The 14,203-nt window shown below is 41.7% G+C and overlaps 1 protein-coding gene across 6 annotated transcripts in view; it reads left to right on the forward strand.

Annotated features, from left to right (window-relative positions):
- Positions 1 to 14,203, forward strand: part of PSIP1 (PC4 and SRSF1 interacting protein 1) — a 168,164-nt gene that overhangs the window by 61,642 nt on the left and 92,319 nt on the right. For 4 of the 6 annotated variants that reach the window (XM_073572150.1, XM_073572149.1, XM_073572152.1 and 1 more), the window contains 2 exons: positions 86 to 187; positions 2,554 to 2,607. The exons of 1 other annotated variant lie outside the window; for it this stretch is intronic. In XM_073572150.1, coding sequence (XP_073428251.1) covers positions 86 to 187; positions 2,554 to 2,607 — 156 coding nt within the window. The remainder of the gene's footprint in view (positions 1 to 85; positions 188 to 2,553; positions 2,608 to 14,203) is intronic. One more of the 6 variants, XM_073572151.1, reaches the window with a different exon arrangement.

Below are 14,203 nucleotides of genomic sequence, written 5' to 3' on the forward strand. Positions count from 1 at the left end.
TGTGTATTTTTCTAGTGCACAGTTTTCAATTATAAGAACTTTTTTTTTTTATTATTGTTTTTTAAGTTGTATTTTCTAACAACAGATTTCAAGCAAACTTTCTGATACATCTTCTAGTGGACTTGGGTCTCCAGAAAAAGATTTAAATACTTCAAAGGATGATAGTGGTCCTCTTGATGTCAATGATGTAAGTAAGAATGTAGTTAATTACTGTTTCTGTTTTGATGGTGATTTAAAAATAAAATGCTAAAGACCTGTTCTTTGGTATTATCCACTTTTTAAAACTGATGCCCTATTTTTCAGGTTGGACCGCAATATTAAATCCTTCAGTATTAGGCGACGGGATTCTCCCTCTGCACAGGAGGAATCCCAAGCCGTGTCGTCTTTTACGGTATCCTATTCAGTCTTGGCAGCGGCAGATCCTGCTCAGCAGAGATGTCGGTTTCAGCGTATTGCTCAGACCCGTGCTGTGCGATTGATTGCTGCTGCCTCTTCGGGTATGTGCACACTTTGCGGTTTCTGCTGCGTTTCCGCAGCGTTTTTGGCTCTGCAGAAACGCAGCAGATTCTGCTGCGTTGTACAGTACCTTTATTTCCTATGGAAATAAAAAAAAGCTGTGCACATGTCAATTGTTTGGTGCAGAAACGCTGCAGTTTTACACCTCATCCATTATGAGGTGTAAAACCGCAGGGCAAAACCGCAGAAAAAACGCAGATAAACCGCAGCACTTTGTCCTGCGGATTTCCTGCAGTTTTCTCTACAAAATCCGCAGAGACAAAAAACTATGTGTGCACATACCCTTCAGGTTCAGCTATAGCAATCAACAGCAAACAGCGGCGAGCAGTCGTTCCTGAGACGATGACCGGGTTTTGCCCTATTTGAGCAAGCTCGTGAGGTAGCAACCTCTCATTGGTGGTCGGCGGTCAGCTGCTCGGGTCCTCAAGCGAGCCCGGATTGGTCCACTAACAAGGTCCTGGCAGACTGGGATCTATAAAAGGATCTCACAGCCGCACGGCTGTGCGCTAGTATAGACCGTGTGGTGTGTGTGTGTTGTATGCACGTATGATTGTCTCTGCTGATTGACTCATTATGAAACCCCTATCCTTGGTATGCATGAGTTGCTCAGCCCTGCCAGCTACTGCCTAGGCTGATAGTGCAGGTAGGAGGCAGAGTCCGTGTCAGCCACCGTCAGAGCCAAGTAGTGGCGTCGCACTTGTGCAACGCTGTCCGCATTGTGGGTCCGGTCAGGCTCTTACCCCAGCGTTTTAGGGGCTGAGTCTAGAGATCTTGCTCGCGCCATATCTGCTGTGCCCTATGACAGTTAATAGTGAACAACGTCCTTTTACGTTGCAGGGAACAGCGTCCTTTTACATTGTTGCTGCGGCTCTGTGGAGCAACAGAGTTCGCCGCTGTTCACACCGGGTGACATTTCGGTGCTCAACTGCCATCTTGTTCCACCATTACTTAGCAGCAGGTTCCATCTCTGCACGGTGGACCCTGGGTTGCGAATGCACCTTATTATTATACTTTATTTGGTGCGTTCCGCCAACCCTAACATTCAGAGTCTGACTTTTGGCACTTCAATGGCATTAGGTGCAGCCAGCCATGTTTACACTGCTCCATACTTCATAGTGCTGTACATTGAGAAACAGCTGTGCTTGGAATTTCAAATTATTCACCAGCTTCCCTCCATATCCAGGACAGGAAGAAATGCTGTTTTCAGAGATCAAGAAGGCAGAAATAGTAACAACAATCTCTAAAACTTGCTCCATATTTTAGAATGTTGTGCATTCCACATGAAGTTCAACACTAAGGCAAAGGGGTTGTCCACTTACAGGAAAGTGGCCCCAAAATTTGTAAAATAACAAACTTAACAATTACTCTCACTCTTCGGTTCCAGCGCAGGTTCACCACCGCAGCTTCGGTCTTCATGTTTGTTTTTTTAAGCTGTGACATTCATGTCAAAGTGTGCATGACAGCTCTAGCCAATCACTCAGCTCAGCGGGTACATGCAGCTCAATGACTGAATAAACTGGTTACTCATGTTGTTGACGTCATACCACAGTTCCAGACAAAATATTGACACTTGAGCTGTGGCGTGGAACCTGCACTGGACCCAGGGAGGGCGAGCACCTGCTAAACTTGTTAATTTAAAATATTTGGGGCCACTTTACTGAAAGTGGACAACCCCTTTTAAACTAAGTCTCTGTTGGTGAGCCATATAAAGACACATTTTCTGATTAATACAATTGGGGGACATTAGAACAAGATGCAGATAATACTCCCTGCCACTGAGGATCGACACTTTGTGCATAAAAAAGTATTGTTTCCGCATGGATTATGTTTGATGGTGCTTTTTTTTTATTCCTCTTTTTATTCCCCTCAGACTCCCTATATTCTTTGGGGTCATCATAAAGTTACATCAAATTGAAATTATATAGCATGCTTCTTTATGAAGATCTGCTATTGTGGAATAGGGAATAAAAAGCACTCTCGTTTAAATTTTATCCTGCGAGTACGTACTTTGTGCTAAATATTGGTTTTTACTCTCAGGATATTCCTGCTCCTCCTGCTGTAGTTAAAAACAAAAGAGGCAGAAAGAAAAAGGTAAGCAAAAATATGGAACCTAATTCTAGTGAAGGCTGGAGGTCTGAGTAGAGGGACTTATTCTGTGGCTGGCTTCCATGATGCCAAAGTCGCATGCAACTGAAATAACACCCGCACGTAGTGGCCTATGGCAATGTAATTTAACTGGTTAAAACTGTGTTATTGTCTTAAAGGGAACCTGTCAGCAGGATTGTGCTCAGTAACCTACAAATGGTGTCAGGTCTGCGCCGATATACTGATTAAAATGATACCTTGGTTGATGAAACCCGTCTTGTGGTTGTTGTTCAATCTGTATTTTCAGTTTTGCGTTAATGATATACTCGTGCTTCATGGCGGGCCTGTTGGCGGGGGGGGTCTTCATGTGGTGCACTGATTGGGTATTCATCAGTATGGCTTCTGACGGGTCACTGATCCCTCAGTGACCTGACCCCCTAGTTTACACAATGATTGTTATATACAGTGCCTTGCGAAAGTATTCGGCCCCCCGGAACTTTTCAACCTTTTCCCACATATCATGCTTCAAGCATAAAGATACCAAATGTAAATTTTTGGTGAAGAATCAACAACAAGTGGGACACAATTGTAAAGTTGAACAAAATTTATTGGTTATTTTAAATTTTTGTGGAGATTCAAAAACTGGAAAGTGGGGCATGAAATATTATTCGGCCCCTTTAACTTAATACTTTGGCCATCTTTTGGTGCAATAACAGCTGCAAGTCGCATGGAGTATGTCTCTATCAGTTTTGTACATCAAGAGACTGAAATTCTTGCCCATTCTTCCTTGGCAAACAGCTTGAGCTCAATGAGGTTGGATGGAGATTGTTTGTGAAAAGCAGTTTTCAGCTCTTTCCACAGATTCTCGATTGGATTCAGGTCTGGACTTTGACTTGGCCATTCTAATTTCTAACACCTGGATACGTTTATTTGTGAACCATTCCATTGTTGACTTTGCTTTATGTTTGGGATCATTGTCTTGTTGGAAGACAAATCTCCATCCCAGTCTCAGATCTTTTGCATACTCCCAACAGGTTTTCTTCAAGAATGGTCCTGTATTTGGCTCCATCCATCTTCCCTTCAATTGTAACCATCTTCCCTGTCCCTGCTGAAGTAAAGCAGGCCCAAACCATGATGCTGCCACCACCATGTTTGACAGTGGGGATGGTGTGTTCAGGGTGATGAGCTGTGTTGCCTTTACGCCAAACATATCGTTTGGCATTGTTGCCAAAAAGTTCGATTTTGGTTTCATCTGACCAGAGCACCTTCTTCCACATGTTTGGTGTGTCTCCCAGGTGGCTTGTTGCAAACTTTGAACAACACTTTTTATGGATATCTTTGAGAAATGACTTTCTTCTTGCCACTCTTCCATAAAGGCCAGATTTGTGCATTGTAAGACTGATTGTTGTCCTATGGACAGACTGTCCCACCTCAGCTGTAGATCTCTGCAGTTTATCCAGAGTGATCATGGCATCTCTGGTCAGACTTGTTGGGCGTCGGGTTTCTGTAGCTGTATAGCAGAGATCCCGAGCTTTGCGTTCGGCAGTCTCCCATTCCTCTCTGGCCGCAGAGGAGGCTGCTCAGCAGACTCGTCGATCCAGGTGCTCTACTCAGACCAGCTCTTTAGGTTTGGTTGCTGTTGCCACCTCTGGTCCAGCTATAGCAACGCATGCTGGTCAGCAACGAGCTACTCCAGGGACTAAGTCCTCCTTTCGGTCCACTGAGCATGTTCTTGGGACAATCTCTCATTGGAGATCGGAGGTCACATGCTTAGGTCCTTCTCCAGCTCGGATTGGACCATCAGATAGTTCAGGAAGCTAGTATAGACTCTGATGGCCATGCGCTAGTATAGACTCTGATGGCTTATGGTGTGTATGATGATGGATGCATGTATCTGGTGACTGACTCATTATGAAACCCCTACCCTTGGTTGTGACTGTTATGGCTTAGAGGTTAGTCAGCGCCTGTCTGTGGCTAAGCTATATGCCACAGTGCATCCCAGTCCTCTGCACTGTCTAGCATCCGACTGTGCCTTCCTGCTCAGGGCACTGTCGTACCGCACCAGGTAGCAGTAACCGCCAGTGTGACGCCGTGCGCACCTCTAGCGCTTTCCTCCCCACCCTGGGTGGCTAGTGGCGCCCGCCGAAGCGGTACTGTGCGCACGCGTGTGTGAGTGTGTGTATATAATATATATTAATATAATCTTTTGCTGGCACCGCAGCTGCGGCGTCAAGTGCTGATGGTCTATAGGAGCTCTAGTCCTGTGCCTGTAGGACAGAGCTCTGCGACCGTTAATTAGCGCCCACTCAAACAAGCTTTGTAAGTACAAAAAGGCTATGGCGTTTATTATTTGGCGGTTGTGCGGCTCTGTGAGGTAACAGAGTCCGCCTCTGTACACACTAGGTGAGGTTAACCCCGTGTGTCCCTTTATTATACCGCCTTATCACGTCCGCCATTACTGAGCAGCAGTTAACACCTCTGCACGTTGGACCCCGGGCTGCGATCGCACCTAAATACCATCTTTATTATTTTGGTACGTTCTGTCAGCCCCTAATGGTCTTCTCCTTGTTTGAGATTAAAGGTTAGAGGGATGGCTGGGTCTTGGTAGATTTGCAGTGGTATGATATTCCTTCCAGTTCAATATGATCGTAAGCACAGTGTTCCTTGGGATGTTTAAAGTTTTTGAAATCATTTTGTATCCAGTTCCGGCTTTAAACTTCTCCACAACAGTATCACAGACCTACCTGTTGTGTTCCTTGGTCTTCATGATTCTCTCTGTGCTTCAAACAGAACCCTGAAACTATCACAGAGAAGGTGCATTTAGACGGAGACTTGATTACACACAGGTGGATTATATTTATCATCATTAGTCATTTAGGACAACATTTGATCATTCAGAGATCCACAATGAACTTCTGGAGTGAGTTTGCTGCACTTGAAAGTAAAGGGGCCGAATAATACACGCCCCACTTTTCAGTTTTTGAATTTCCACAAAAATTTAAAATAACCAATACATTTCGCTCAACTTCACAATTGTGTCCCACATGTTGTTTTTTCACCAAAAAATTACATTTGTCATCTTTATGTTTGAAGCATGATATAGGTGGGAAAAGGTTGAAAAGTTCCAGGGGGCCGAATACTTTCGCAAGGGACTGTATGTCACACAAAATACTTATAAGTAACATTTCCCATATGTCTTAATATACTAATATATATATATATATATATATATATATATATATATATAAAACAGTTGTGTCCAAAAGTATTGACATCCCTGCAATTCTGTCAGATAATACTCAGTTTCTTCCTGAAAATGATTGCAAACACAAATTATTTGGTATTATCTTCATTTAATTTGTCTTAAACGAAAAAACACAAAAAGAATTGTCCTAAAGCCAAATTGGATATAATTCCACACCAAACCTAAAAAAGAGGGTGGACAAAAGTATTGGCACTGTTCGAAAAATCATGTGATGCTTCTCTAATTTGTGTAATTAACAGCACCTGTAACTTACCTGTGGCACCTAACAGGTGTTGGCAATAACTGAATCACACTTGCAGCCAGTTGACATGGATTAAAGTTGACTCAACCTCTGTCCTGTGTCCTTATGTGTACCGCATGGAGAAAAGAAAGACCAAAGAACTGTCTGAGGACTTGAGAAACCAAATTGTGAGGAAGCATGAGCAATCTCAAGGCTACAAGTCCATCTCCAAAGGCCTGAATGTTCCTGTGTCTACCATGCGCAGTGTCATCAAGAAGTTTAAAGCTCATGGCACTGTGGCTAACCTCCCTAGGTGTGGACGGAAAAGAAACATTGACAAGAGATTTCAACGCAAGATTGTGCGGATGTTGGATAAAGAACCTCGACTAACATCCAAACAAGTTCAAGCTGCCCTGCAGTCCGAGGGTACAACAGTGTCAACCCGTACTATCTGTCGGCGTCTGAACGAAAAGGGACTGTATGGTAGGAGACCCAGGAAGACCCCACTTCTTACCCCGAGACATAAAAAAGCCAGGCTGGAGTTTGCCAAAACTTACCTGAAAAAGCCTAAAACGTTTTGGAAGAATGTTCTCTGGTCAGATGAGACAAAAGTAGAGCTTTTTGGGCAAAGGCATCAACATAGAGTTTACAGGAGAAAAAAAGAGGCATTCAAAGAAAAGAACACTGTCCCTACAGTAAAACATGGCGGAGGTTCCCTGATGTTTTGGGGTTGCTTTGCTGCCTCTGGCACTGGACTTCTTGACCGTGTGCATGGCATTATGAAGTCTGAAGACTACCATCAAATTTTCCAGCATAATGTAGGGCCCAGTGTGAGAAAGCTGGGTCTCCCTCAGAGGTCATGGGTCTTCCAGCAGGACAATGACCCAAAACACACTTCAAAAAGCACTAGAAAATGGTTTGAGAGAAAGCACTGGAGACTTCTAAGGTGGCCAGCAATGAGTCCAGACCTGAATCCCATAGAACACCTGTGGAAAGATCTAAAAATGGCAGTTTGGAGAAGGCACCCTTCAAATATCAGGGACCTGGAGCAGTTTGCCAAAGAAGAATGGTCTAAAATTCCAGCAGAGCATTGTAAGAAACTCATTAATAGTTACCGGAAGCGGTTGGTCGCAGTTATTTTGGCTAAAGGTTGTGCAACCAAGTATTAGGCTGAGGGTGTCAATACTTTTGTCTGGCCCATTTTTGGAGTTTTGTGTGAAATGATCAATGTTTTGCTTTTTGCTTCATTCTCTTTTGTGTGTTTTCATTTAAGACAAATTAAATGAAGATAATAATACCAAAGAATTTGTGTTTGCAATCATTTTCAGGAAGAAACTGAGTATTATCTGACAGAATTGCAGGGGTGTCAATACTTTTGGCCACAACTGTACACATTAGGGTGTTTCATTTTTCTGAAGTTATGATTTTCATATGACTTTGCTTGAATCCTTGGTCTAAGTCATATAAAAGATCCATGTAAAAAATTTTAGCGAAATCTATTACTATTTAGAGTTTCACACTTTGATCACTTTTATCTGAAAGTACTGAAATTCATGATAATGTATCATCGACATCACACTGTGTATGTTGTGTTTCTATTATGTTTTGCACGTAGTTAAACTGAAAATGAGTACTTGAAAGGGAATTTGGTTACTTGAAAAGGTGCCTGGTGGTGAATTTTTGGAGCTCGACTCCCTTTCAAGGAACAAGTGCTTTTAGTTTTTATTTACCATCACAAGGAAATGAAAGAAAAACACTCGTGTGCTGCTAAATCCACAAGTATTAAACTAAAGGAAGTGTGGAAGAAAGTAAGTATCCCTGTCATGACAGAAGAGAATATCCAAACTCGTATACAGAAGTTATACAAGGTATATCAACATCTGCGTAAAGAGAAATCAAGAAACACTGAATATGCAAATATGAGGCGGCAGATTTGGAAAGGTGATCTTGTTGAGCTATTTGATATTCCTTATGTCACAAAGAGAGGATCCTATGAGTTCATCAATGAGTGGTGTAGATAAGGTTCTTGCCTCACAAATTAAAAGGAAGAAAATAAATACAGAAAAAAAGGAGGCATACAAGATGAAACATTATAAAGAAATCGCCAAAATGAACAAGACCGTTATAGTGGAACACTCAGTCTCATCTCCATCATCATCAATTCACAAAGAGGACGAATTTTCTGCACCACCAGTGGAAAAAAATCTTCTGCAGGTCGTAGGTTAAAACCTCTTGATCACACACTCACGGCTACATGGGATCGAAAACAACTCTCCATTCGACAAGCAAGTACTTCATTTATTGCAACTGCAAAAAGCCTTAGTCACGATGTTTCATGCATTTCCATATCTCCATCTACCGTTTTCCGAGCTTGGGCGATTAACAGAAGACAAATGGCTGAGAACATGGAAAAGTCACTGTTTGAAAATCCTCCTCATTTAGTCCTACATTGGGATAGTAAATTGTTGACCTCGGTTGCCTGTGGGAGTGTCAAAACTCTAGAAGAGAGTTGCTGTTCTTGTAACTGGAAAAGATTTTGAGCATTTGCTTGGCGTACCTGTTGCCCAGAAAGGTACTGGTGAGCTAATGGCTGAAGTTGTTATTCAGGAGGTGGACCGATGTGCGCTACGTGACCGTATCATTGGTATATCTTTCGATACAACTGCATCTAATAAAGGAATGATCCAAGGAACATGTATCAGAATTGAAACTGAATTTGGGCGACCATTGTTGTGGTTGGCTTGCCGCCACCACACCCACGAATTAATCTTGAAAGGCGTGTTAGGTAACTGTTGTAACATACCATCAAGTGGTCCTGACATCCAGATTTTCTGAATGTTCCAAAATCAGTGGAATTCAGTTGATAAGAAGTCCTATTCCACGATGTTAGATGAAGAAAATCCCATTCAAGGTTTTCTAGAGAAACAACGTGTTCAAATGGTGGACTACCTCAACAATGTCTTGAAAGATGGCAGCCATCCAAGAGAAGATTACAAAGAACTATTACAATTATCACTTCTATATCTTGGAGGTTGGGATGAAAACGATTTAGAATTTAGGGTTCCAGGGGCTATAACTGAAGCAAGGTGGGTGGCAAAGGACATATATGTCCTCAAAATTGTGCTATTCACAATTGCATATTTCTAATACCGAATTGAAAGGAATAAGAAAAGTAGCACGTTTTGTCTGTCTAATATATGTTTGTTTTTGGCATAAGGCAGTTGTACGTTGATGGGCTCCAAAGAATGATTTGGAGATGCTACAATTTTTGCAATATTATCCAGATAAAGATGTCAGAGAAAGTGCCCTCATTGGTATCTGTCAGAAACTAACAGGATTGGCATTTTTGGATGAACGTATCGGTCAGGCTGAGGAGAAGATGTTTGAAAATTTAAGAATCAAACCTGCAAAGAAAAAGTAACTGAAACGGTTGGAAGGTAAAAACCTAGTTTTTAAAGGAAAAAACCTCAGCGATTTTGTTACAAGTAAAACAAAGACATTGTTTGGGATCCACAACGTAGAAGAATATTGCAGTGATACACCAGAAAGCTCCGTCAATGCTTTTAAGGTGGTGAATAACACCGCGGAAAGGGGCATTGCTCTGATAATAATCTTTATTTTTTTTATAGCGCTAACATATTCCGCAGCGCTTTACAGTTTGCACACATTATCATCACTGTCCCTGATGGGGCTCACAATCTAAATTCCCTATCAGTATGTGTTTGGAATGTGGGAGGAAACCCACGCAAAACACTGGGAGAACATACAAACTCCTTGCAGATGTTGTCCATGGTGGGATTCGAACCCAAGACTCCTGCGCTGCAAGGCTGCAGTGCTATCCACTATTTCAATCAGAGATGAGCAACAGAAACAGTTCTTGTTAAGAGTCATAGAAAAGCCGTCACCAAGCGAACATCTTTCACAGCACATTAGTGTAAATCAATACATGTGATACTGCCTATCAATGTTACTGTTTATTGTCACTATTATTCTAAGTTTTTAATTGTTTGAATTTCTAATAAAAAAATATTTAACATTGAAAATCTGTTTGTTTTTTTGCGTACTTTTTTATTAAACTGATAAGTGTGCAACCTCTAAATATTGTTCGATCGTCTTGAAATTTGGCATATATACTTTTTACATTAGTGAGAATCGGGGCGCAAGCAAAGTCTGTAAAAATTTGACATTTTAATTTTTACCATACAAAATGAAACACCCTAATACACATATACAGGGTGGTCTAAAAGTAGGTGGACTGTATGTGTGATAGGGTTATGAAGGGGGAGATATATTAAGCATAATTTAAAGTGAAACTGACATAAAATCCAGTAATTTTAGATAACATTATGTGGAGTGATTAAGCTTCTTTGAAATTATCTGGCCATATTGACAGACAGACATTATATTTACTGGTATAATGAGAACATGCATTTAACATTAGAGCAACAACTAAATGAGCCTGGTGTCAGTGTTTGGGGTGGTATTTCAAGTTTTGGTGTTTTGACCCATTTTTTTTGATGGAACAGTCACAGGAGATAAGCATCTCGAAATTCTAATGAATCAAGTTGTTCCCCAGCAACAGCCTAATTCAAATGACCTTTATTTCCAACAAGATGGGGCCCCTCCACATTATTCCCGAGTAGTCCGTGAGTATCTTGATGAAACATTTCCTAATAAATGGATTGGTCGAAGAGGCCCACTTGATTGGCCCGCACGTTCACCAGACTTGACCCCAATGGATTTTTTCTTTTGGGGAGTACTCAAGGACAAAGTTTTTATAGTCGAAAAACCAAAAAGTGTCTGATTTGAAAAATGACATTAAGAGATGCGTTTCAAGAAATTAATACCCAAAGAGACTTGTGCAAAAATGTTTGTGGAAGCGTAAGAGGAAGACTTCAAAGCTGTGCAAATTGTGATGGAAAACAGTTTGAGCACCTGCGCTGATAAAATTTAAGGGCTTTTGTATTATTGTTCGGAATAAAATTTAATTGTTATGTTATGCTTATGTAAGTATATCTAATATATAAAGCTCAATGTGGATGTGTGTATGTATGTGTGTGTGTGTGTGTGTGTGTGTGTTTGTCCGGGATTGGCATCTGCACCGTCGTAGCTACAGCCACAAAATTTGACACAGTCACACGTCTGGACCCAGAGAGCGTCATAGGCTATGTTGTGAGGCGAAATTTTAACCCCGTGCGTTCCAATTCACCAAACAATTTTGCCCCTATCTACATAATGGGGAAAAGTGAAAGGAAAAGTGATGGAGGCAAATTGACAGCTGCCAGATGTGAACAAGGGGGACTTAAAGAATGAGAGCGATGGCGCCAAAGAGTATATACGTACAGTTGCTAAGGTGGGGCCCTGACATGGGATACTCACCACACACGGGGATATGAACACACACACAAAATGCGCCACATACCACCACGTGCTTCAACACATATCACCCTCAGCACACATTTCACCACACATACACCAACCTCGCCACATAAAAGTCGATACACAAAAGTCGCCACTCAAAACTCGCCACGCTGTCCCAGAGCTGTTTAACCTCTTCATGACCCAGCCTATTTTGACCTTAATGACCTGGCCATTTTTTGCAATTCTGACCAGTGTCCCTGTATGAGGTAATAACTCTGGAACGCTTCAACGGATCCTAGCGATTCTGAGTATGTTTTTTCGTGACATATTGGGCTTCATGTTAGTGGTAAATTTGGGTCGATAATTTTTGCGTTTATTTATGAAAAAATCAGAAATTTGGCAAAAATTTTGACAATTTCGCAATTTTTAATTTTTATTCTGTTAAACTAGAGAGTTATGTGACACAAAATAGTTACTAAACATTTCCCACATGTCTACTTTACATCAGCGCAATTTTGGAAGCAAAATATTTTTTTGTTAGGAAGTTATAAGGGTTAAAAGTTGACCAGTGATTTCTCATTTTTACAACAAAATTTACAAAACCATTTTTTTTAGGGACCGCCTCACATTTGAAGTCACTTTGAGGGGGTCTATATGGCAGAAAATACCCAAAAGTGACACCATTCTAAAAACTGAACCCCTTAAGCTACTCAAAACCACATTTAAGAAGATTATTAACCCTTCAGGTGTTTCACAGCAGCTAAAGCAATATGGAAGGAAAAAATGGACATTTTAATTTTTCCAACACAAATTTTCTTTCAGCATCAATTTTTTCATTTTCACATGGGCAACAGGATAAAATGGATCCTAAAATTTGTTGGGCAGTTTCCCCTGAGTACACCGATACCTCATATGTGGTCATAAACCACTGTTTGGGCGCACGGCAGGGCTCAGAAGGGAAGGAGCTCCATTTGACTTTTTTGAATGGAAAATATGCTGGAATATTTAGTGTTTGCCATGTCGCGTTTGGAGAGTCGCTGTGTGCCTAAACTCTGGAGCTCCCCCACAAGTGACCCCATTTTGGAAACTAGACCCCCCCCCCCCAAGGAACTTATCTAGATGCATAGTGGTCACTTTGAACCCTCAGGTGCTTCTCAAATTGATCCGTAAAAAAAAAAAAAAAGTCACAAAAATTAAATTTTAGCCTCAGTTTTTTCATTTTCACATGGGCAACAGGATAAAATGGATCCTAAAATTTGTTGGGCAATTTCTCCTGAGCACACCAATACTTCATATGTGGTCATAAACCAGTGTTTGGGTGCACGGCAGAGTCCGGAAGGGAAGGAGCGCCATTTGACTTTGAATGGAAAATTAGCTCCAATCGTTATCGGACACCATGTCGCGTTTGGAGAGCCTCTGTGTGCCTAAACATTGGAGCTCCCCCACAAGTGACACCATTTTGGAAACTAGACCCCTTAAGGAACTGATCTAGATGTGTAGTGAGCATTTTGAACCCCCAAGTGCTTCACAAAAGTTTATAACATAGAGCAGTGAAAATAAAAAATCATTTTTTTTTTCCTCAATGATTTTTTAGCACGCTATTTTTTATTTTCACAAGGGTAACAGGAGAAATTGGACCACAATGGTTGTTGTCCAAATTGTCCTGAGTACGCTGGTACCCCATATTTGGGGAGGGGGCACTGTTTGGGTGCACGGCAGGGCGCAGAAGGGAATGAGCGCCATTTGACATTTTGAAATGAAAATTAGCTCCAATCGTTAGCGGACACCATGTCGTGTTTGGAGATCCCCTGTGTGCCTAAACTTTGGAGCTCCCCCACAAATGACCCCATTTTGGAAACTAGACCCCCTAAGGAACTTATCTAGATGCATAGTGAGCACTTTGAACCCCCAGGTGATTCACAGAAGTTTATAATGCAGAGCAGTGAAAATAAAAAAATCTTTTTTTTTCCTAAGAAAAAATTTTTTAGTCGGCAATTTTTTATTTTCACAAGGGTACCAGGATAAATTGGACCCCAAAAGTTGTTGTCCAGTTTGTCCTGAGTACGCTGGTACCCCATATGTGGGGGGGGAACCACTGTTTGGGCACACGTTGGGGCTTAGCAGGGAAGTAGTGACATTTTGAAATGCTGACTTTGATGGAATGGTCTGCGGGCGTCATGTTACATTTGCTGAGCCCCTATGTGCCTAAACAGTAGAAACCCCCCACAAGTGACCCCGTTTTGGAAACTAGACCCCCCAAGGAACTTATCTAGATGTGTGGTGAGTACCTTGAACCCCCAAGTGCTTCACAGAAGTTTAAAACGCAGAGCCATGAAAATAAAAAATCATTTTTTTCCCTCAAAAAAAATGATTTTTAGCTCACAATTTTTTTTTCACAAGGCTAACAGGATAAATTGGACCCCAAAAGTTTTTGTCCAGTTTGTCCTGAGTACGCTGATACCCCATATGTGGGGGATGACCACTGTATGGGCACACGTCAGGGCTCGGAAGGGAAGTAGTGATGTTTTGGTATGCAGACTTTGATGGAATGGTCTGCGGGCATCATGCTACATTTGCAGAGCCCTTGATGTACCTAAACTGTGGAACCCCCCCACAAGTGACCCCATTTTGGAAACTAGACCCCATAAGGAACTTGCCTAGATGTGTGGTGAGCACCTTGAACCCCGAAGTGCTTCACAGAAGATTGTAACGCAGAGCCATGAAAATAAAAAATCTTTTTTTTTCCCTCAAAAAAT

Source organism: Dendrobates tinctorius, unplaced genomic scaffold (assembly GCF_039654945.1).
Source record: "Dendrobates tinctorius isolate UK_male_01 unplaced genomic scaffold, ASM3965494v1 ptg000031l, whole genome shotgun sequence".
Lineage (NCBI taxonomy): Eukaryota > Metazoa > Chordata > Amphibia > Anura > Dendrobatidae > Dendrobates > Dendrobates tinctorius.